The following is a 24,447-nucleotide window of genomic DNA, read 5'->3' as shown; positions in this document are numbered from 1 at the left end:
GAACTGTGTCCATACAGATATGTTGCAAAGTATCTTGACTTAATTGGATACTACATTCTTACAGAATCTTAGAGAAAATTCTAATTCCATGGAGACAGTAAACTTAACCTCTGAGTCCTCTGCTGCTCATTTGAGGGTGTCATTTCCTAGCTGTATAACTTCTAACCTGCGTGTCACCCTGTAAAACTGTAATCTCATCTGTAAGGTAACTAACCCTGCACACCAGAGGGTTGTCGTGAGAATCATGAGATAGAGTACACAGAGCAGCTGCCAGCAGAGCATCAGAAACCACAGCCCAGCCTCACAGCACACAGAGGCCCTGCTGAAGCAGGGGGCCCAGTAAGTCCCACAGCGGGAGTTACTTCAGTGAAAGCAAGAGACACTGCTCAGTGGAGAAGGTTCCAGATGAAGAAGCATGGACTGCGACTCTAATATGAGCATTGGTGCCACCTTGGAAAGGACTCCTCTCCTTCCCTCACCCCTGCCACAGGTAATGAGAGCACGAGAAAAGCCTAGTACCTAATGAGAGTCCCAGCTTCTAGTTGGAAGCATCCCAGAACGTTCTATAGATGTAACTGGAAGACTCCATTATCTTCCAAATGTGCCAGCCAGTGGCTTGAGCTTGAGCCAAGACGCCATGAAGTTTATCCTTGTTGAGATGGTGCCAGTGTGTGTCTAGAGACAGCATCAGTGAGAAAGTCAGGTAGACAAGCAGGTGAGCGTTCTCAGTGAAGGAGACTCCACCTCTGCAGCCACCTTCAGGGCTGTGGACAGCCAGAGGCTACAGCAAGAGAACTTCTTAGGTCGATTTTAAGTGCCTGTGGATGTGCTACAAATCATGCTTCTTAGAGAGAACCCAGTTGGCTGTGGATGCTAGTGTGGGGTCTTGCTGCAGAGGTGTGTGAGGTATGGGGTGTGTGGGGTGTGTGAGGGGTGTGAGGTGTGAGGTGTGTGGGGTGTGTGAGGTGTGTGAGGTGTGTGTGGGGTCTTGCTGCAGAGGTGTGTGAGGTATGGGGTGTGTGGGGTGTGTGAGGGGTGTGAGGTGTGTGAGGTATGGGGTGTGTGGGGTGTGTGGGGTGTGAGGTGTGTGGGGTGTGTGAGGTGTGTGAGGTGTGAGGTGTGTGGGGTGTGTGGTGTGTGGGGTGTGTGAGGTGTGAGGTGTGTGGGGTGTGTGAGGTGTGTGAGGTGTGTGGGGTGTGAGGTGTGAGGGGTGTGAGGTGTGTGAGGTGTGTGAGGGGTGAGGTGTGTGAGGTGTGTGGGGTGTGAGGTGTGAGGGGTGTGAGGTGTGTGAGGTGTGTGAGGGGTGAGGTGTGTGAGGTGTGTGGGGTGTGAGGTGTGTGTGAGGGGTGAGGTGTGTGGAGTGTGAGGGGTGTGAGGTGTGTGTGGGGTGTGAGGGGTGTGAGGTGTGAGGGGTGTGAGGTGTGTAAGGTATGTGAGGTGAGGGGTGTTGAGGGTGTGAGGGTGTGAGGTGTGGGGTGTGTGGATACCTGGTCCTGTTCCTGCTCCTGACTCCTTTCCTTCCCTGCCCCATGGTTTCTCCTCAGCACCTGCCTGTCACTCTGCACCACCCTCTCCTGGGCCTGGGCCTCCTCCTTAGGGAACCTTTCCTGGTCACAGGGCCTCTCTAATCCTCAGGCTCTCTCCCTCTTCTCCAGGTGACATTCCCTCACCCCAGGATCCGTCTTTGACAGGTGATCGCTCCTCACTGACAGCTCAAAGGCTGTCAAAGGCTGCATGGCTGTGTCATGCATGTGTTAGGTGACTGCATAGGGACTCTGCATGCAGAAACCGTGTGGAGCTGGGGCCACGCGGAGCTGGGCCAACGGCAGCTCCATGACTCCAGTTTCAATGGTCCCAACTGCTGCGCCTCATTCTAAACCACTCCCGCTCCCTGTGTCAGCAAGCGCCTCCTGCCTGTTCTCTCTCTCCATTTCTGCTCCTGGTCGGTTAACACCTACCCCTCCCTTTGCTGCCTTTCCCAGTAAATTTCGTGTGGGTTTGTTGAGCAGTGTGTGGTATGGGGCTGCACTGTGCTGGTTTAGCTGGTCTCTGTCTTTCCTGGAACATAGTGTATCCTTACCTCCCAGCACCACGTGCTTCAAATTGTACCCGTCAGTCTTTTTCCCATGCCTCAGTGACACTGGCCCTTTCCTCCTCTCTCAGCCTGACTTCCAGCCAGCTTCACCTTTAGCACAGAGAGGCTGCCCACTAAGGAATCAGTTGACCAGTGTTCCTGTGAATTGAGCAGGTACAGGCTTGTGGACAGGGACAGAAATTGTCTTTGTTGAGGAAAGGCACTTGGGGGTCTCTCCTTTGCTACTAAGGCCAGAGTTTAAAATTATTTAGTTTCTTTTTGTTAGTATTCCTTTTGAGCCCATGACCACTGTTAAATGCTTAGAGGACTAGAAAGGAGATCTATAGGTGAATAAAGGCATTTATTGCACCATTTTAAGTTTCAGCTGGATAATCATGTAAGATAAAGTTTGGAACATTATATAAGGCTTCAACATAAAACTGCGTCTCCATGGCAACAGAGCTGTGCCCATATAGATGGTGTGGGAAGTCTCACTTTAATCAGATGTTACTAGATTCCTCTAGAACGCTAAAGAATTCTAATCACATAGAAACAGTAAACTTAACCTAAGAGGCCTCTGCTGTGCTCTTGGCAGGTGAGCCTTCAGAGATTAAATTCCCAGGTAAAACTAAAATGACAGAAGCTCCCTCCTGGTTAAGGAGAAAATATCAAGGTGCAAAGGATGAATTCTCACCTGTGTGAGCGCACAGCTGTCCAAGGAACTACACCCCCAAACCTGGTGTGTCTCCTGGAACCATATAGAAACCTGGCGAGGTGACTCCAAGGGAGGCAGAAGTGAAGTTGAATAGAATGAACCTGCGAGCATAGAAAACTTAAGGCATATTTGAGGTAGACCCTGGTGGTCCACACAGAAGGTGGCTTGTCTCTGTGGTATAGAGTGTTAATGTCTTACATCACTGGTCTCTCCTGTAGAGAACATTTTAGGTGGAAATACAGGCCTTGACTAGACTGATGAAGGGTGGATATCAAAGCTACAAAACAAGAAGGCACCAACAGTATTTTAAGATGCTGAGTTTTTGCCTTCAGTCCTTCAGTGGGGGGTGGGAGTGGGGAAATTTTTGATCCTTGCCCAGCTCTGTGCCTGAATCAAGTGGGCCAGAGGAACCAGAGGTTGTCAAAATCCTCTTCTGGGAGATCTATTAGAAGTGGCTTCCTGGCTGCCACATGCAGGACATTATAAAAGCCATGTTTCTGTGTTGGGAACTGAGGCAGGAGCCCTGTGACATGGGCCAGAGTACAGAAAGGAGCAGATGTCACACACCTAGGATAACTACGGTTTCTTAGCTTTGGGGAGCCTTGGAGGGCACAGGGGAGAGAACTAGGGTCTCCTTTGTAAGCCAATTGTAGATCATTACTTTAAGATGTGTTGCTTTTGTTTGTGCTCTGGAACACTTATTTAATGATGCAAAGATGTGTTTGATTAAATAAAAGTCACCTCCAGTCAGGAGGCTGGGTAAGCAGTTAGCTGACAGGAAGTGGTGAGGAAGAGCCAGGTGGAGAAGGGTTTTTAAGGAGGGGCGAGAACAAAACGAAGACTTCTGGAGGAACACAAAGAGAGGAGGTGAGTTCTACCTCGCGTTTGAATCTTGAGTTCTTTACAGGACAGAGGTTAGATAAGTAGCTGTGAACAGAGTTCCTCCCTGCCACTCTTGTGGCCTACCGCTGCTGATGGCGGAGCTGTAGTTGCCGATTCAGACAGCGTTGGCATGAAAGGCAGAAACAATTAAAAAAGCAGAGGAGAGTGCCAGGAAAAGCAAGCTTCCATCCATAGGAAATTTTAAAACAAAAGAGCTAAAAAATTATATTTGTTTGCATTTAAAGTCTAAATAATGCCTTCCATGGATATTCTCCCCTTTGAACTGAGAAACCCTTAAGCTAGTAGATTCAACCCATTTGGGGGTCAAGTGACCCACCCACAGGGTCATTTAAGACCACCTGAAAACACAGATATACATTACAATTCATAACAGTAGCAAAGTTACAGTAGGAAGTAGCAACAAGAATAGTTTTATGTTTGGGGTGGGTCATCACAGCATGAGGAATTGCGTTAAAGGGTCGCAATGTTAGAAGGTTTAGAACCGTCGCCTAAAGCCGTTCTCCCAAGATTGGTTAATGAATATTTGGTCCAAGCATGTTTTCCATGTCACTGAACTTAGCAGGGAATACATTTGCTTGAAATGTTGAATGCTGTCTGGATTAACTGCAGCTTGATTGGGTGTTCCTGAAGCTAGTTTTGTGTTTAATCTTAGTCAACAGTCCAGACCTTCGAAGAAAGAGATGAGTTCAGGCCTTCAACCTTCCTTGAAATAAGGAAGCAGTCTACAGTCATAGCTCCCTGAACACACCCAGGCTTATCTGAAATAAGGAAGAATCCACTATACTCTCACTGGAGTTTACAATTCAAGGAAGTCACGGAGAGAGGGCTCATTACCTTAGACACAAGCATGAACTGCCGAGGGAGCTGTCCTCTAGTTAATTTCCTGACTGTTGCTTGGACTTGGGTAAATTTTTGCTATTCCCTTTGTAGGCTGACTGGAAAAGTTTGACCTAGATGCTTCAGACAGACTTGTAAATACACTGCTTCTAGATGGCCTTTAAGATCATTCTGGAATTAGCTGAATGTGGTAGTGCACTTCTACAGTCTCATCACTTGAAATGTAGAGGTAGGTAGGGTCAGGAGCTCAAAGTCATCAGATGGACAAGCAGACTTGAGGCCAGTCTGGGCTACATGAGCCCATGTCTGTCTTCCTAAACACGGTGTAAAAAGTGAGGTAAATGAAGTAATCTAGTGAACTGGCCAGTCAGCACAAGTATTCTGGTCGTGCCTGACATGGTGAAACATGCTTATAATTCAACTCTTAAGAAATGGAGGATCAGCGGTCTGAGCATGCATAGTAGCACGTGCCATAACTCTTAGCACTAGGGAGGCAGAGGCAGGTAAATCTGTGTGGATTTGAGGCCAGCATGGGCTGCATAGTTCCAGGATGACTGGAAGGACCCTTACTCAAAAGAGAAGGGGGTGAGGGGGAAGGGAGGATAGGCAGGCATTCATAGCCGGTTAGTGCTATATAATAGTTTATAAGGCCAGCCTGAGCTTCAGGCAACCCTGCCTAAAACAAACTGCAAGAAGCAAGGAACTATAAAATGGGAAGCAATCTGTTATTTGGGGTGGTTTCCTATAAATTTACCACCGGAGTAGATTCACATAAGGATGTAAATTGTAGTTGAGTAATAGCAAAATGGGATTGGTAACAGAACATTCGAGAAGGCAGTGAATCTGAAGTCAGGGAAAGGGCTTCTGGTTTTGTGAGAGGCTAACTAGTGGATGCCTAAGCTTTGGAAGCTCAGAAATGTTGCAGAGCTGCATGACTGTCACCCAGTTACATAAGCCAGGGGGACTTTGTGCACAATGAATCCCATATGATATGCACCTGTGAAATGGTTCTTCTGACTTGTGGGTCATTTAAACTCTGAAAGTCAGTCTTAGCCTACAAGTTGGGGACTGTACTAGGCAGTAGGCTGGCAGTTGACAACCTGGTCTGTCACATGGGCTTAGACTTGGAGGACATTAACACCATTGGTCCCTCAGGGTGTGCCTCTCAGGCAAGTGAAGTCAGAAACTGGATGACATCTGGTGGTCTTTTCCACTAGCTCATTAGGATGGCAGTGCTGTCAGTTGCCTTTCTGCTGTGGTGATTGCTCAAACTACCATATCTCTGAAGCATCTTCACTGAAGAATCCCTCCTGGAAGGCTGAGGGAGGAAGGGAGGTAGCACTCCTGCAGGCTGTGCTCACATAGCCCATGTTCCTCCTGTGGTGTATTCCAGAGCTCCATCCCACACTAGATCCAGTGTATTTTGCAAGCTTGGCTCTGGATTTGGCAGAGAACCACTGACTGGGCAGAAGTCTCATGATTCCCTGTAGCAGTATAAGTCTTAACTGCCTCCCGAGTGAAATGACCTTTTCATTCCCTGGTTGCTTCTGAATTGTGGCTCAAGCCATGGGTCAAGTGATGCATTAAAAAGAATAACACTCTTTTTTGCATCATAAACTTGAAAAGGGTGCTTTTCTCAAACTGTGTTTTCAGGTTACTCTTAGCCACTGAGATATGTCATTTGTTTTCTTTAAAATTTTCAGGTGGAAAAACCTTGTGGTGGTGGTCAAGATTTACTTCTTTATCCTGCCACGAGACAGCAGCCCTTGAGAAGTGAACAGGACCCCGAGAAGGAGCTCCCGTCCCCACCGCCTGCTCCCAAGCAGGAGGTGCCGTCGCAAGGGAGCCCAACAATGATGCCAGATGTCAAGCAGAAAGTGGCAGAGCTGCTGGTGAAATACTCAAGTGGCCTTTGGGCCAGTGCACTCCCCAAAGCATTTGAGGACACATACAAAATCAAGTTCCCTGAGGATGCCTTAAAAAATCTTGCCTCACTCTCTGACGTGTGCACCATAAGCTACATTTCTGGAAATACCCAGAAGGCAATTCTTTATGCGAAACTCCCATTGCCCACTGACAGGATCTTAAAGGATGAAGGGCAGGCACAAGGAGATTTTGACATCAAGTCGATGATTGAACAAGAGTATTTGCAGATAGAAAAAAACATGGCTGAACATGCTGATGAGTTTGTGGAGGACGTAACCGTGCCACCTCTGGTGATTCCTACTGAGGCCTCCCCGTCTGTGTTGGTGGTTGAGCTGAGCAACACAAATGACGTGGTTATCAGGCAAGTTGGCATTTCTAGTTGTGAAGATGCTGGTGTAGTGTTGTCACTTGGAGGAAACCATGCTAGGGGGATTGTAGTGAAGTGCAGTAATACACTGATATTTGTTAAATACCCACAGTATTCTTAGGAGAAAAGATGACTAATAGTTTTTAAAATTGGAATGATAATATGAACTTGGAAAAATTGTCATAAGCATTGTGGCAACTGTATCAAAAACATTACATTTCTATCCAGTCTGTAAACAGAAAGCTCACTTAAGACCAGGCGATGCCATCCACCTAGGACTGTGCAGCAGTCCTGAAAAGTCAGGGTAGCTCACTTCATCCATCTCAGAGTAGCCGGTGGACCTAGAGGTGCCCTGCTGACTTGAGCCTTTTAGGTGTCATTGTGTGGGATGAGTAGCTGTCACCTAACTGGCTAATGATAGCTAGAATAGAAAACAGCTGGACTCTGAATGCATGTCTTGGGCTTTTAGGAAAACTATGAAGCACACAGAAGATGCAGAAAGATTGCAATTTGCTGCTTCCTGCAGTGGGAACCTATATCAGTGAGGCACTGGATCACCATCCAGTCTGGAGCCGGGGCTGGGCAGAGGGGGAGAACACGGAAACAAAACAACCCAGTCCCCTTCACCCCAGATGGCCCTCTGGTTTGGGCTGCCCAGGACCCATCCCTGAGCTACGCAATCCCAGAGAAAGCTCAAATCAAAGTCTCCAGAAGGAAGAGCTTGGCAACATTAAAGCCCCAGTAGTTGAGCAGGCCAAGGCTAGGGAGACAGACAGTTAGCCTCCTAGCTCTGCTGCCGGGAAGGCTCTTTAGAGGGGCTGTGGTTTATATGGGGTTGGGTGCAGGTGAGGCTTTGTATTGGTGGCATGCTGAGGTTGAACTGTGCACCATTCTCTGCTTGCTCGGGGAATTTGGAGGCTTGGAACCTGTGCTTGTTACTGCCCACTCTCATGCGGCTGTAGCACTACCCCTTGTCCTCACCCGTGAGTGTTAGTAACCATCCTTCTCTACTGACTGATGCTGCAGACAGAGGCAGCTGCAGCTCCCAGGCAGGCCCTGCCAGACTCCATCGCCACCTCAGTTCAGGCCTTCAAGAAGGCACTCTGACCAGGCCCCAGGCTCCCAAGAGACTAGAGCCCAGTGGAGGACTACATCCAGCCTCTCCTTAACATTTGCAGCAACAGTCAGTAAATGCAAATGATGGAGTTTGACAAAGTATCTAACCAGATCAGGGATGACGACCACACACAGGGTTACATCTTAAAATAGCCATTGTTTTCAAAGATGCATTCTTTGCATTTGGTGTAAAACTTCTTTCTAGCTTTCCCTCCTCTCTATACTAACAGGGAGTTTGGGTGGTCACCTCTGTCCTGCTCTCTATACTAACAGGGAGTTTGGGTGGTCACCTCTGTCCTGCTCTCTATACTAACAGGGAGTTTGGGTGGCCACCTCTGTCCTCCTCTCTATACTAACAGGGAGTTTGGGTGGCCACCTCTGTCCTCCTCTCTATACTAACAGGGAGTTTGGGTGGCCACCTCTGTCCTCCTCTCTATACTAACAGGGAGTTTGGGTGGCCACCTCTGTCCTCCTCTCTATACTAACAGGGAGTTTGGGTGGCCACCTCTGTCCTGCTGGTCGTTACTAAGTATGGAGCCGTTTCTTAGTGTTTCTCAGATCACCTGAGGCCCTGGGTGAAAACTGGATCAATACAAGAAACAGGGGTCTTGTGCTGCCCCACCCTCTTGGCTGGGTGACCTGGGGTCTCTTCCAGATGACAGACTTTATCCTGTGGCTGAGATGTGCTCATTTTATAAGCCAGACTTGGTTTTCTAGATCTTGCATCTTGGAATGAGTCTCTCAAGGAAGGCAAGAAAACAGCCCACTCACGGCAGATAAGAAAGGAGTGTGTCTTGAAAACACACTGGATCAAAGGACTACATATCAGCAGTAGAAATGTTTAGAAAAGGCTGGGGCATGTTTGAAAATAATAATTCTCAGGATGTACATTTTTAGAGGCATCCAGCCAGAACATGTCACCTCTAGGATATTAGCTCAACATTTTGTTGTAATTTGCTCAGAAATTTTAAGTAAGTTTTTTGGGGCATTGCATTGTTACATCTGCCTGCCTGTGTTGCAGAGGAGATGGACGCAGGCCCAGCACAGGCCAGGGACTGCTCTGCCACCCCCCCCCAAGTCCCAAGCCACCTTGTTCTTCTTTAATCGTTTCCCTGCTTTTTAAAACTTGAGAATTCTGAGATGCAGTCTCAGCTAGAGTAAAACTACTGCTGGTCTCTTTTTGATAGTCCACACAGATAGACCTAGCAGCCTCAATCAAACTCTGGGGACTAATCTGGCCTCCCATGGTGTCTCCATGTACTTTCCCCTCCTCCCTCCCTGGGGTCTCTTGCAGCCTGCTCCTCCCTGGGGCCCCCAATGCCTACTTTTCATCCAGCCACTCTTAGGGCTGTCAAACATTGCCATGCTGGGCAGTGATCTCCATAGTCCTGTCTCCCTGCACTTAGAGTAATGTTCCATAAGCCCGTTCCTCCCCCTGCTGGTGTGAGTCGCCGGGAGACTGGAAGCAGCAACTGTGGCTGCAGGGGAGACTGTTGATGCCCTGTCTGTTCTCTCATCAATTCACCGTCTGTTGCCCTGAGCTGTCCTCTCCTCAACCCAGGTATGTAGGCAAAGACTACTCAGCCGCTCAGGAACTGATGGAAGATGAGATGAAGGAGTACTACAGTAAGAACGCCAGAGTCACCCCAGTCCAGACCGTGCACGTGGGGCAGCTGCTGGCAGTCAATGCAGAGGAAGATGCCTGGCTACGCGCGCAGATCATCTCCACGGACGAGAACAAGATAAAGGCAAGCTCAGTTTTGTCTGGCATGAGGTTTTCAGATGCGATTGTTGCTTCTCGTTGTGCTTTCATACCCTGTGCGATGTTTAGCACAAATTCAAAGATAGTGTCTGTCAAAGCTATCCCTATCAGCTTTTATGTTAATGGTAGTCATGATATCTCAGTTTCCTAAAACCACCGAGCAAATATAAAGTCCTCTGGGAGGAACAGGACTCGGGTCTAATCAGAAGGGCATTTCCCCACTCCCAGCACTGAGGAGCTCGTGAGCAGCTTCAAGCAAGCTTTTCCTGACACACAGCCCCAGCAGAGTGCTGTTCTTCCCATCAGGGTCTTAGCCTGAGCAGAGCTGCTCCCAGGGCCACCCTCGGGCCCCTTGGGGCCTGGTCCTCCTGCCCCATCATCAGGCTCCAGGTCTTCTGGCAGCTAGGAGTGTCCAGGCACTCAGGTGACACTGAGATCTGTGGCCACTTGGTGGAGCCAGAGAACCAGAAATGAAAGCGCTGGGTGGCTGCTCACTGGTGGCCATCCCAAGTAGAAATGCTCGCTCTGCTCTCCTAGAGCAAAGAACACAGGGTGAGGTGGGTGAGTCATACGGGCCCAACCAGGGACAAGCGGTTTGTGAATTATGGTTGCCATGTAAATATATGTTATCAGCTGGACCTGGTGGTGCAGGTCTATAATTCAGCTACTTGGGAGGCAAAGACTGGATTATACAATTTCAAGGCCAGCCTGAGCAACAACTTTGTAAGAAACTCTCAGACAGTTACAGGATGTAGCTCCATAGTAATGCCCTTGCCTGGGATGCACAAGGGCTCAAGTTCAGCCTCCAGTACCACAGAACAAACAAAAATCCACCACTACTGCCACCACAACAAAGATAAAGCGTGGCGATCAATAAAGAAGCCAGCTGCCGACAATCCCCATGAAGACTTGGGAGTGCTCCTCCCGTAGTCTGTTGCTGGGCTAACAATACGGCCTGGTTTTCTCTGGATTTCTCACACTGCATCCTGTCCTCAGAGTATCTACCATGGGTCCAGAAGAGCAAATCTTCGTTAACAGCAGTTATAGCTTGATGAAAGCTGCCTGAGTCTTGAGGCCTGTGAGAGGAAGGGATTAAGTGTGGTAAAGGTGGACTTGTGCACCAAAGTGGCCAATAGTTGACCCTCCGGACTCTGCTGGCAACCTAGGCCCCGTATCATCCCTAAGAGGGCATCTTTGATGCCGCAGGCGGGCACACTCACCACATGGTCTGCTGGCAACCTAGGCCCCGTATCATCCCTAAGAGGGCATCTTTGATGCCGCAGCCGGGCACACTCACCACATGGTCTGGAGGTGGAGAGCTCTTTGCCACTTTTCTTCCTCAAACTCTTCTGTGGAGGAATTTATCTGCATTTCCTGCCAGCACCTGTACTCATTTTCTTCAAAAGACGTAGGGACCCTGCCTCTTGATTTGTATTTTCTAGCCAACTCTCTGCCTGCCTTTTGTTTGCTTTGTATTTTATTTTTAGTAACTATCATGTGCTTTCCTTAAGGAAGCATAATAGGTTATCAACAATCTCAGATTCTTAGTTATTCTAAACCCATGATAGCAAAATTTAAGGTTTCTTGTTACTAAAAAAAAATAACAAAACAAAACAAAACAAAAAAACGCTTCCAGAGCTTGGGAGGCAGACGCAGGCAGATCTCCGGCCTGGACTATGTAAATGAGTCCCAGGCAAGGCACAGCTACATGGTGAGACCTTGTCTTAAAAAATAGAGGAAGACTTTGTGGTCTTAGGACTTGGAGCAGAGTTGTGTGTTGTCTCTGCTAATGGCTTGTGCTCAGTCTGTAGCCGTAATGAAGTATCCTGACAAGAGAACTCAGGAGAAGGGATTATTTGGGATGCAGTTCCTCACTACAAGACAGTTAAGACAGAGACAGAGCAGTCAGTCCATCTGCAACAAGAGCAGGGAGAAATGAATGCATTCCCACTTGGTGCTCAGCTAGCTCCCTCTACTTTCGTACAGTCCAGGCCATGGTGCTGCCCACGGGGAACCTAGGTCTTCCTGTATTAATTCTGGTAGTTGAGATAGTCTCCTGCAGACATTCTACAGGCTACCCTGATGTACACTCACTGAGACACCTCCCAGTTGATTCCAGGTATGCAAAGATGGCAAACTAACCATCACAGTGAGAAGAATGTACAATGCCAACTTTGTCTCTGAGCTAGCCTTTGCTAAGGTGCATAAAGATATACTCTGGCTTTGTGCACTGGAAGAAAACTCTGGGTTTTCCTTTACTGTGAAGTCGAATTCTATGTTGTCCAGGCTGACATCATTGTTTCCCCCAACAGAGACCTGTCAGCCCCTAGTAGCGCAGTGACTGAGAGCTAGCTGTCACAGGTGCTGCTTTGGGGTTCTAGCATGTGCCCGATATCCCATGACTGATGGCTTCTCTGGAAGCAGACGCTACCCCTCCGAGTGGGGAGGACGTGTGGCAGGAAGGGCAAGGTGACACAGCATTGAGTGAAGATGGGGAGAAGCCAGGCAGCAGCATTGGTAGCCTTGACAAAGCCTCGGAGTCTGCTCTGCCTTGGCCTTGTTTTCCCTGTTGACTAAGCGGTGAGGTAGCAGACAAGGGCCTGGAACATGGGACCCTGAGGCCCAGCCTGCTGTCATCTTGTGGGGTGTGCCAGGGAGCCTTTCCTTTGGCTTTGAGGAGACAGCTGACATACTACTTGCTTATTATGGAACAAAATGAGTCCAGTTAAATGTACTGAGGTTTTTCGTAAGACTGAAGACTGAGCGCGGACATGACTGGCCTTGCTGTGCTCCTTAGGTATGCTACGTTGACTACGGCTTTTGTGAAAATGTTGAGAAGGGTAAAGCATACAGACTGAACCCACGCTTCTGCTCTCTGTCCTTCCAAGCTACGAAGTGCAAACTAGCAGGTAAGGGGAATTCTTAGAGGACACTTGTTACCAGTCTGACTGTTCAACTTGGAAATGCTCGCTATGTAAACCAGACTGGCCTTGAACTTAAACTCCTCCCTCCTCACCTCAGTGCTGCTGTTATAGGTGTGGCGCACCACACCCAGTTTGTAAAATGTTTTTCTTGAAAGGTTCGGTGAATGAATTCATATGTAAGGTGTTCTGAGATGTAGTAATGATGAAAATGTGACGGCGTGTTTTGTTATATATATATATTACATAGATCATAGCTCGTGCTTTATTATAAAAAGTTAGTCTAGCCATTTGAAAGGGTTTATGTTTGTTTTGTCTTAGTAAAAGTTCATACACCCTTATATCAGGGAACTCATTCAGTCTCAGTCCTGATGCTTCAAGTATTAGGAGGGACCCTCAGCCCTCCCCTGCAGATGGACTGTGGGGATGCACTGTGCTAGCGAACCCTTGTGCACCCAAGCTGAGTTTGACGGGGTTGTGTGCTGGTTCCTGCACCTTTTCTCTGCAGAGGGACAGGAATATGCACACGTGGATGGCAGTGGGAATAAGGTATGGAAGGCACAGTGAGATTAATGATAGTGGGCATCCTACCAAGGAGGCTTGCACTTCTAAAGCTGTCATAATTCTCTTTCTAAAGTCTTTCTCCCCCTCTCTGTCTGTCTCTCTGTGTCTCTGTCTCTCTGTGTCTCTGTCTCTGTCTCTCTCTCTGCCCCATGTACACAGGGGCCTGTGGGGGCCAGAGGTATCAGCTTCTCTGTACTTGAAGTTACTGGCAATTGTGAACCTCCCAGTGTGGGTGCTGGGAACTGAACTCAGGATGGGGAGCACTGTAACCCCTGCGCCATGAATCCAGTCCTGAGGTCATAGTTCTTAAGGGAAAATGAGCCGTCTGCAGAAATACCCTTACACTGAGTATGCAGTGCACACATGCGATGTCAGTATTTCAGAGTCTAAGACCACAATTGGAGACTATCCCAGCCTACATATTCAGTTCCAGGTCAATGTGGATTTACAGAGTGAGACGCTGTCTCAAGAAAGAACAAGAGGGGGTGGCCCCTTGTGTCCCCACCAGTAAGAATGAGTCCTTATGTCTCTGAGGAGCCCAGACTCTGAGATATGCCAATCAAAACTTGTGAAATTGGTTTTGGTTTTGAAAGGAAGACATCACAAGTGCAGGACAGGAGTCTGGAAGCTGAAGTGAAGGGTATGAGAAGAGTTCCATGCCGTGAGTTATGAGAATGGGCACAGGAGTCGGTCTTGGGGCTCACGTTCAAAGAGAAAAATGAGGAAGAGGCATTGGAAATGGTGTACTTGGTTTAGTTTAGTAGATGAACTTAGAATTGCTGTATATGTATTATATTGAATTCCAGTTGTCAAAGAACTGCAAGAGTAATTAGCAGCATTATACCTGATGCTTGTGTTGGATGAAACGTCAGTTTCCTTTGATAAATCACAGGTTCTGTGGTATACTTGGAGTCAGTGATAAAGGGGGAGGGGAGTATTTCAATTTTCAGTAATACATATTAACTTTATAAGAAAAGTGGTTGTACAAGTTGAATTGAAAAAGAAAACCAGGTGTAGGAAAACTGTCACAAATACATGATTGACAGGCTCTTGTTCATCTTAGTCTCTTGTTTTATATACTCACTTGCATATGTCGGAAGGGCTGCTCCTTCGGTGGTAAAGCTCCTTATGAAAGGCTCCTTATGTTACAAGTGCCTGCTCTAATGTGTCTCTTAAAGAGACGTTCACTTCCTGCCCTTCATCTACAGATGTGTAAGGTAAAGGAGATTGTAAAATGAAGCTTCCATTAAAAAGTACACCATTAATGAGTGATCAGACTAGACAATGGAGTTATCCATCCATAATGCTTCTGTGACTCAGTAGAAGTAAAAGCTGTTGCTGTTTTTCCAGGGTTAGAGATTCTGAATGATGATCCTGACCTCGTGAAGGTGGTCGAATCATTAACATGTGGGAAGATCTTTGCTGTGGAGATACTGGACAAGTCAGATATCCCCCTGGTGGTTCTGTATGATACCTCAGGAGAAGACGATATCAACATCAATGCCACCTGCCTGAAGGCTATATGTGACAAATCTCTAGAAGTTCATCTCCAGGTACCACTATGGGGGTGGGGGTCCTCTCCAAACACTACCGCCTGCAGAGGGTCGATCCAGGAGAGGCAATAAGGTAGTGCAGGTCAACAAGACTCAGTAGCCGGTGTTGAATCTGACACTGGGTGGTTTATTTTAGGCATGTTTAATCACAGCACAATTTGGAAAAAGTTTTCTGGTGATGATTACTCAATCCCCTGTGCACTGACATGACTATATTGAAACTCTTGTAAAGGACCAGTGACATCTTCCATAAAGATAGGTTCTATAGACTAACTGAGAGAAGCAGGCTCAGAGTAAACAGCGCTCATGATGAGGGTCTGGGGGAGGATAGCTCTATAGATGCATTGAGATAAATAGGCTCAAGTTAAGGGTCTAGGGGAGCCACTGTGACTTGGACATATAGATAGCGCAGAGATCACCAGGCTCTTAACCAGCCTTCCACGTCTAGCCTTCTGGGCAGAAAACAGGTTATACATCCCTTCCTTTAAAGAGATAACCATGCACGCTTAGCACTCCTGGTTTCTCTAGTGATTTTCTGTGAGCACTAGGACCTGCATGCCTCCTACAGAAGTAAATCATCACGGCCTGGGGACATGGTTGAGCGGTACAGTGCTTACCATACAAGCAGGAGGACCTGAGTTCCATGCTAGAGGATACATACTAAGAAACAACAACAAAAACCCTACTGCAGTGGCATGCGTCTATAATCCCAGCTCTTGGGAACACAGGCAGGGTGATGCCTAGGACTCAGTAGGCAAGCCATCCTCAACAAGAGCGCTCGTCTCAAAGGGGAAGACAGAAAATGGTTGAGGAAAAAGCTTAGTATTGACCTCTGGTCTACATATGAATACATATGTGCAAGCACACGTGTGTGTACACAAGCATGCACTTTCAAAAGAGGGGGAAAAGAGTTGAAGGAGGGGATATGAGAAAAAAAAACATCAGAAAAGAAAGTTAAAGATTTTAGGCAAATAATTGATACTGTGTAGCTAGAATAAAGAGGAGGGGGTAGAAGAGGAAAAGACATCACCTTGATTTAGAAAAGCAAAAAGGGGGAACAAATGGGAAATGACAAGCCAGTCCCAGTAATTATTTCTTAGGGATTAAGTTTCTTATTCTCCAGTTTCTGCAGTGGAAATAATTTTATATGAAATTTTCCAGTAAAGATTAAGAAATTCGGAAAAATTCCATCAGTGAAAATATTTGTTAGCCTGACATTCTTTAAACCTATAAGATGTAAGTGCTCCAAATGAGTAAACTAATTTGGGAAGAGGGAATCTCAACTGATAAAATCCCCATCAGATTATCCTGTAGGGTGTTTTCTTGCTTGATGATGTGGCAGGTTCCTGCTCACTGTGGGAGGCACCCCCCTGGGCAGGTGGCTCTGGTTGTTATGAAAAAGCAGGCTGAGCAAGCCATGGAGAGCAAGCCTGTAAGCAGCTTCCCCCGCCCCTCCCCATGGCTTCACTTAAGTTGCTGCCTTTAGTTCCTTCCCTGACCTCTTGCAGTGATGGACTGTAATCTTGCAAGGGGAAATAAACCCTTTCCTCCCCAAGTTGCTTTGATTGTAATGTTTATCATGCCAATAGAAACCTAGCTGTTAATGCAATGGATTTTTTTTTATATTTAAAAACAGTGAGTCTCCGTGTCATTATTTGTGAGCTGGCAGCCCAAAACCCTTCTGTGAATCTGTAAAAGTATGATTTTGGAATACTTCTCATTCTTGGAGAGAAAATACACCAGTTAAGAACACATTCAGCCTTCTATATGATGACCCACATAGGAAATGTGTCTTTTGTGCCTGACACAAATGACACTTGTACCATTTAAGTTGTGAATGCCTTTTAACTTAGAGAATTTTAAAATATTACATTAGCTCATTTTCTTGTTACTGTGACCTAACACCTGACAGAAGTGACTGAAGGGAAGAGGGCTTGTAGGCTTGTACTGTGAGGAGACATAGCCCACCATGGCTGGGCAGCTGTCACTGTGGGCCGCTGGTAGAGCACCTGTCACATACTTCTGTAGCCAGGGAGCAGATAGAAATGAAGGCCTGTTGGGGCTCAGCTCACTTTTCCTGTTAATCAGGAATCCAGTCCATGGGATTATGCCACCCTCACTGAGGCTAGGTATTTACTCAAACGGTTCTAGAAACATCCTCGTGCATACGTCAGAGGTATTGTAATCTCAGAGTTGTCAAGTAGACAATGACTGTTAACCATCACAAACACGTAACTGATGAGCTGTTCAGGTAGCTGCTAGAGAGGTAAAGGGAGGCGTTTGTCATCAGTCTCCATGTCTGCTTGTTCCAGGTGGATGCCATGTACACAAATGTCAAAGTGACTAACATTTGCTCTGACGGAACACTTTACTGCCAGGTGCCATGCAAGGGTCTGAACAAACTCAATGACCTTCTGCATAAGACAGAGGACTACTTCCACTGCAAGGTATGGTGGAGCACCGTCTTCTGAGATCAGCCTCGGACTGCAGGCAGGGGAAGTGGAGAATGCGTGCGGGTGAATAATTGTTTAATACGTAGAGTAGAAAGCCCGGATTGCAGAGCTTCAGGAAGCTCCCACTCCTGCCTTATAAAATAAGGTGCAGCAGTGTGTCCTGCTGGAATATCACGGATAGTCGCAGTGCTGCCTAGAACAGCGGCTGGCATGTAGGAACCATTCAGCAGTGGAGGAGTTGGTTGCTTAGAGCAGGTAACTGATGGGCCCCAGCACAGCTAGCTGCCTGGGACTGTCCATGTGAGCCAGCTTGTCGGGTGTCACCCTCAAGCTCTCCGCTGAGGAGAGGCAGCCCAGAAGTGTGGTTCTACGGTTCAGTTCTGTGAGCTCCCTCCTCCTCTCCGTTTTTCCTTCCCTTCTTCTTTCATCCTGAGTCGGGACACGCAGAGGTTGTAAGTCACTAATATGATCTCCTTGCCTCTCGTGCTTGGCTGCCTCCTCAGGTTACTCTATTCAGCATTATAATGTCCTGACTACTTGGCTACTCCCCTGCCTTAGGACAGAGCAGTGGTTCTTAAATGTCCTTAATGCTGGGGCTCTTTAACACAGTTCCTCATGCTATGATCACCCCCACCCATACAATTATTTTCTTTCTACTTCATATCGGTAATTTTGCTACTGTTATGAATTGTAATGTAAATGTCTGATATGCAGTCTCCATGGGGGTCCCAGCCCACAGGTTAAGAACACCTAGAGTAGAGATAGTTGCCAGTTTTCTACATTCCTTATTTAGTTTCATACACAGAATATGTAGTCTAAACTATGGGTTGAATCACTTTAATTCTTACTCATGCTATATGGAGTGGAGACATCAAATGTATAGCTTTACTCTTTTATGTAGGAGATGTCGTTATATTTTATTATATATAAATTGTATATTGTACTGTATTAAATCATTTAATTCATATATAATTATAAATATATTGCATGTATACAAATTTTAAATGAAATTATATATAAATTACATAAAATTTGTTATATATTATATATAGTATGTTTCATATATGTATTGTGTTTGTATGTATGTTTCATTTGTTGATTGAGTTTGGGAATATAGGAGACTCCTAGAGAGGCTAACCTTGTGAGGATTCATTTGTCCCAGTAAGCCATGATGTTAGGTAGTCGACATTTCTCAGATCCCAAAGGGAGTCCTTGCCCATAGAGGCTAGTAGAGTCACCAGAACAGCAAGCCCTGGGCAGCCCTCAGTGCAGGCTGGGGCAGAAGAGCGGCTGAGGAGAACCCTGCCATTTGTTAGTATCTCACAGGCACTGATGTCTGTGTTGATAACACTTCTTAGTTTGGACTTAGAAGGAAATGAAACAGTAACGTGAAGTTAAATGTTAAAAGGCAGAAGAGGCCTTCATTGCTGCCCTGGCCTCCAGGGCTTCATCTACCTGCTCTGTGGTCTGGTCAGATCCAGCAGCCCTTTCCTTGTGAGAGCCCACAGGAACCCCACTAACGCTGCTAACGTTGTAGACACTCTAAATGCCTGTCTGTGAGCCACGTGTGTGCCCACGGAGTGAATGAAATGGTACTAGCAAGCATGACAGCAGAGGTCAGAGTCCACAGCACAGTGCTCAGCTGCTCCTGGGGAGAAAGCAAAGCCTGACTATGCGTGGTAAACAGTCCACACCTCATGCTGTCTACTGACTACGCGTGGTAAACAGTCCACACCTCCGTACTGTCCCCAGTGCTGTAGCCGTGTCTGCTGAGACTAAGCTGTTCCTTGCTTTTCTGTTTGCTAGCACATGACCTCGGAGTACTTCATCTCGCTGCCCTTCTGTGGGAAGATCTGCCTCTTCCATTGCAAAGGAAAATGGTTACGAGTGGAGGTAAAGTGAACGCCTTGACTTGTAAAGGTTATTGTGTGTTTCATGTATGCAGACCTTGGCTCAGTAGCACAGTACGCATGCTTGGCTTCATCACCAGTTTCTGACAGCCAAAATGGCCTCATCCTGCCTCAGCTCTGAGGAAGCCAACAGCTGACTTTCTTCATGTTTTTAGTGTATTTGTAACTGTACACATAGCTTTGCTATGCATTGTATAAGTAGAATATTGTATGCTAGCATTATATATACTAGATATATAGTTATATCTACAGAGATATGTATGTATTTAGAATATAGATGCTTGTCAATAAAGTGCTTGTCACTCAAGCATGAGGGCCCAGATTTGTGTCCCCTGTGCCCACGTAAGGAACCAGGCACAGCAGCAGCAGGTGCCTGTGACCCAGTTCTGGAGGGCAGGGAAACCCTGGGGCAGCCTTGTTGAGTTGATGAGCTTGAATGAGTGAGCTGTGGGTCCAGGTCCATTGAGAGAGACCCTGTGTAAAAATAAGGTCGAGAGTAATCGAAGAATATTCCTATCAGCCTCTGGCCTCTACACGCATGCGTACACGTTTGTGCTCTCACACGTGTACATGCACGTGCATACGAGTGATTAAAGGAACTGCTTTGAATTTTACATAAACAAGTGTCAGTGCATTCCTCTTCTGTTTTCATGCTGTGCAATGCAGCAAGATGAACAGTCCGACACTATCACACTACTCTCCCAGTGAGTGTTGTGACTTTTGTTGCCGCTGGGAACCTTCCTGTGTGCAACATTCATACAAATCATAAGGATACCAACCCTAGAGGATAAGAAGCGTCATTTAATTGCTTCCTGAGATGTAAAAAGTGCTTCAGCAGATGACCTTCCTGTTGAGTGAGACGCAGCCCTCCCTAGCCAAATGAAAGCAGCATTGTAGAGTGGCTGCTGCCTTCGATGTGACTATGTTCCCAGAAGGCTGAGATCTAGGTCACATGTCGCATGCTCAGCATGGTATTATTGCACTCCTAAAGCTCTGTTGTTTAGTTGATAGTATGTAAATGTACAGATCTTTTTTCAATTTAAAACATACCTCAAGATCCTCTGAAGAGTTAACAAAAGTAATATAGAGAGGCCCCACTTGCCCTGTTAACATCTTGTATAACTAGTCTCTGATTGCCAAACCAGGAAGTCAACATTAATACAAGTAACGAATGTCCAGGATTGTCTGTCGTCTTTTCACATTGCTGTGCAGATCCAATCTGGACGCCCATTGGGCGTGCCTGTCATGTCTTCTCTAAGTCCTCCAACGTGCTTCCCTTTCACGACTCTCAAGAGTGGTGCCAGTTTGTAAATTCTCTCTCAATTACATATTTAAATTTCTGCTATGTGCTTTGCACAAACGTGTTTCTTAGTGTGTGTACAAATACTGAGAATAAATATATAATATATTTTATTGCTATCAAATTGTTGAAGTAATGCCTTTGTTCTTTACAGTTAAATAAGACTTATTGAGCTCTGTGTAGTTTTCCCATTACTGAACATTAATTTGGACATTATTTTATCCCTGAGCTTCAACTTATTTTCAGTTGCCAGAAATGATAGAAATGACTAGGTTTTTATAGCAAAACTGTAAAATATATTACAATTTAAAAACATTTTCCCTCTACAAGTAAAATTCCATCTTAAATTATTGATGTCCTTTCTTATTTTCCTGCACATTTTAATATTTTTAAAATAATGACATCTAATTAGCAGTATTTCAAGGATTAGAGAAGTAGTTGACACTGGTGTCCTTGGAGTGGTCTTTTGGTCAGTACTCCTTTCTGACTATTGATGGACTAGGAATATTTGATAAGTACTTTTGAACAGGAGACACTGATAATTTGGGTGTTTTCTGCACCTTCAGCTCTGTGTGGGATGTGATGAGTGTGTCTGTCCTCCCATTGTGATAGTGAGTTAGCCAGTGTTTATTTCATTGCAGATCACGAACGTCCACAGCAGCCGGGCCCTCGATGTTCAGTTCCTGGACTCTGGCAATGCAACATCCGTGAAAGTATCAGAGCTCAGAGAAATCCCACCTCGGTTCCTGCAGGAAATGCTTGCCATACCCCCTCAGGTACGGCCTGCCTCGGCCTGGAGGTCTATGGAAGAGTTTCCGGCCTGTTGATGAACCATGCTGGTCCTGATCATGCTCATGAGCCAAGTCTCAGTTTGTAAGAAGATTGGAGAGTATGGATGTTTGCTGGTCTTGAGAAGTAATTTGGCTGACTTGCATTAGAGTCCAGTCACATTTACAGATCACTGTTTAGTAGACACTTGTTTTCAAGAACAGCTAGTCATTAGGCTGTTACCCAGTAGAGGTTCTATTGTAATAATCACATGCCAGTTCTGACATCTAACTCGCCGGCTTCCGCGTGCTTCAGGATGGTGTATGTAAGTGTTTATTCCCAGGGCTGGTGGTTTATTTGGCTCTCCATTGTTTTGGAAATGTGTTCATATATACTCATTTTCTTGTAAGACTTTCTCCCATATGAGAAATGGGAGTGATTAGCCTGTCCTCTTAGCCTTCAGACGACAGTTGTGAATCACTATAAACCTGTTGCTATTGTTAAGAAGCACTGACTACCTTCAGAGAAAATAGAAAAATTTTTTACAGGAATATAAGATATATTCTATTAATTAATATCCTACTAAATATTTATATATAAGTGGTTAGTATGCAATACATAAATAATATGTAATTAATTATTGCATTCTATTGAATATTAATTGTCATTCTGTTGCACATTTAATATTCTATTAAAATATTAATATGCTGAGTATATGTTGCATATTCTACTAAATACTTGTAAATAATTTATGTGAATAATATGTGATTAATTAAATATTGTGTTCTATTAAATATTCATTTGTATCAGACTTGGTGGGCATGCCTCTATAGTCCCAGCACTAGGGAGATAGAGGCAAAAGGAGCAAAAGTTCATGATCATCCTTGGCTACACAGTGAGTTTCAGGTTAACCTGGATTCCATGAGACCTGGTCTCAGAAAACAACAAACAAAAGTGGATTGCATAATGCCCTTGGCTGTTTCCAGAAGACACTTCTCACCATCAGGACTAGCATATAAAGCGTGGTTTGCTATGACTAGCATGGTTTTTAGTGTTTCTCTCAAGTTTCCCTTGCTTTTCCTGACAAAGACAGTTATAGAGAAGAATTTCACTCTCATGTAAGCCTGTTTTCATGTCTTTTACCCTGTTGATATGCAGCCACAATACTGGAAGTCCACAACCTTTTTTTTTTTGTTTTTGTTTTTGTTTTTGTTTTTGTTTTTCGAGACAGGGTTTCTCTGTATTGTTTTGGAGGCTGTCGGTCCAGCCCAGCCTCGAACTCACAGAGATCCGCCTGCCTCTGCCTCCCGAGTGCTGGGATTAAAGGCGTGCGCCACCACCGCCCGGCTTAGATTCCTTATTTGATAAGTGTGATGACTACTTATTACAGGTCCCTTAATGCCAGCTTGCCTAGCTCTAGTTAACATCTATCACCTAAGAGGTCTACATCACAGAAGCAAACCCATAAAAATTGTATGTTCAGCTCTTGATTTTAAGTTATTTTAAATGTAAATAGACTACCAGGATTTAAAAAAAATAGTATTCTTCTCTTAGTAAAGTGCTTATTTCTAGCATCTATTTTAACTATTTAGAAAATTTGATTATCCTAAGTGTCCCCTTTTTGTGGCAGAGCTGCTGGGCATTCTGTGGCTTTTCTTGCCAGCAGAGCCTATACTTTCCTGTGCACCAGCCCATCAGGCTACCTGCCTTCCTCGTGCATCTGCCGACAGGCCCTGAATGACCTGGTCATCACCTGCAGCTCTTCCAGGGAGAGAGAGGCTCAGAGCCTAGGGGGAGGGTGGCATGATGGGGCACTTAGAGAGTGCAAGAGGAGTCCGAGGAGAGGGGCAGGGGAGCTTTTATGTCCAGCACAAGATTTCCTCCCTCGGTTTCAAGACTCACAGGTGGCTGAGGGAATCCCTGAAATGACTCTCCCTCCTGTGGCATTCTGCAATAGTTCAGGAAATAAGAGAGCACTGGGAGGAATGAGGCATTTGGATACCTGTATATTTAAGGTATTTTGCCCTCTCTAACTGATCTCTTGCCTCCTTCAGGAGGTGAGCACAGACACTCAACACCCGTGGGTCTCTTGGGCAATGCTGAGTGAAGTAGACAAGCTTCCTTTCAGACTTTTGCCATGAAACCAGGTTACTCCAGGTGTCCCATCCGTTCAGCTCTGTGACCTGCCACAGGCTGCTCTATTGAGCTATGTCTCCATCTGTAAAACAGAGCACAGAATATATTAGACCAAAAGGATTGTGGGGTGACACAAGTGTCTGGTATAAGACCCCTGGTCCCTGGGAGGGTTAAAAAATTAAGCCAGTAGTGACATAGGTAGACAGTGTAGCAGACCCTCAACCAAGGGCTGCGACTGCTGTCATCTCCTGCAGCATCTGGCTTTAGGGAAGCAGGCGTTACACATAGTACCTATTTTAAGATGACGTGTTTGCTCCACACTACCCTGTGTTCTGTTTTGTTCTCAGGCTATAAAGTGCTGTTTGGCTGATCTTCCGCAGTCCATTGGCATGTGGACACCAGATGCTGTTCTTTGGTTAAGAGATTCTGTTTTGAATTGCTCGGACTGTAGCATCAAGGTTAGTTATCCTACTGGTTCCGGGACGTCTGGGAAGAGCTGGAGCTCAGGGTTTACTTTGATGAATTTCACTTCATGTCATAAATGGACACTTTCACACCAGACACATTTTTACTTCCAAGAGATGAATTAGACATGTAGCTGTAAGATATCTCATGGCTAATTTCTATTTAAAGAGTTACCCCCATCTCCTATATTACTTAGAGCTCCCTCTTTTCCTATTATTAATAAGGTAGTAGTCCTCTGCTAAGTGATAAAGAGTTAAACTGACTCCAGCTTTGTGATCAGATTGCTGGATATATGTTTTTAAGATGATAAAAGTACTGTTGTTTCATCCGCTGCTAACCCTGGTGACTGTGAACAGGTCAATCATGGCTAATCCCAGTGTTCACCCATTTTCCTGAAGCTCCTTAGCTTGTTGCTTGAATTTTTAGGGTGAACACCTCTCTTAGCTCTTGAACCCATGTAGACAGTGGTATTGTATGTGAACATGGAGCCGACATCCCTTGAGCAGTGACTTCCCGAAGGTCTGACTCATTCCCTGTAGCCCTGACCTCCATGCCCGTCCCCGTGGAGTCCAGGCCGCTGCTGTGCAGCTCGTACATTGCGTCCCCCACTGCTTGACTGCGCCTTACTTTATGTCTTCACTGTTGTGCGATAGTAAGTGCTGTTCTCTACCTACTCA

The 24,447-nt window shown here is 45.9% G+C and overlaps 1 protein-coding gene across 3 annotated transcripts in view; it reads left to right on the top strand.

Annotated features, from left to right (window-relative positions):
* The window catches only part of Tdrd7 (tudor domain containing 7), a 67,968-nt gene that overhangs the window by 32,730 nt on the left and 10,791 nt on the right, over positions 1-24,447 (top strand). For all 3 annotated transcript variants that reach the window (XM_040738879.1, XM_040738884.1, XM_040738887.1), the window contains exons 7-14: positions 6,233-6,816; positions 9,500-9,686; positions 12,498-12,609; positions 14,536-14,738; positions 17,051-17,185; positions 18,998-19,084; positions 21,043-21,177; positions 23,653-23,763. In XM_040738879.1, the coding sequence (XP_040594813.1) occupies positions 6,233-6,816; positions 9,500-9,686; positions 12,498-12,609; positions 14,536-14,738; positions 17,051-17,185; positions 18,998-19,084; positions 21,043-21,177; positions 23,653-23,763 (1,554 nt within the window). The remainder of the gene's footprint in view (positions 1-6,232; positions 6,817-9,499; positions 9,687-12,497; positions 12,610-14,535; positions 14,739-17,050; positions 17,186-18,997; positions 19,085-21,042; positions 21,178-23,652; positions 23,764-24,447) is intronic.

The sequence above is a fragment of the Mesocricetus auratus genome, unplaced genomic scaffold (assembly GCF_017639785.1).
Source record: "Mesocricetus auratus isolate SY011 unplaced genomic scaffold, BCM_Maur_2.0 Super-Scaffold_6730, whole genome shotgun sequence".
In the NCBI taxonomy this organism is placed as follows: domain Eukaryota; kingdom Metazoa; phylum Chordata; class Mammalia; order Rodentia; family Cricetidae; genus Mesocricetus; species Mesocricetus auratus.
Note: the sequence above shows the minus strand (reverse complement) of the source record. Positions and strands in the feature narration are given on the sequence as shown.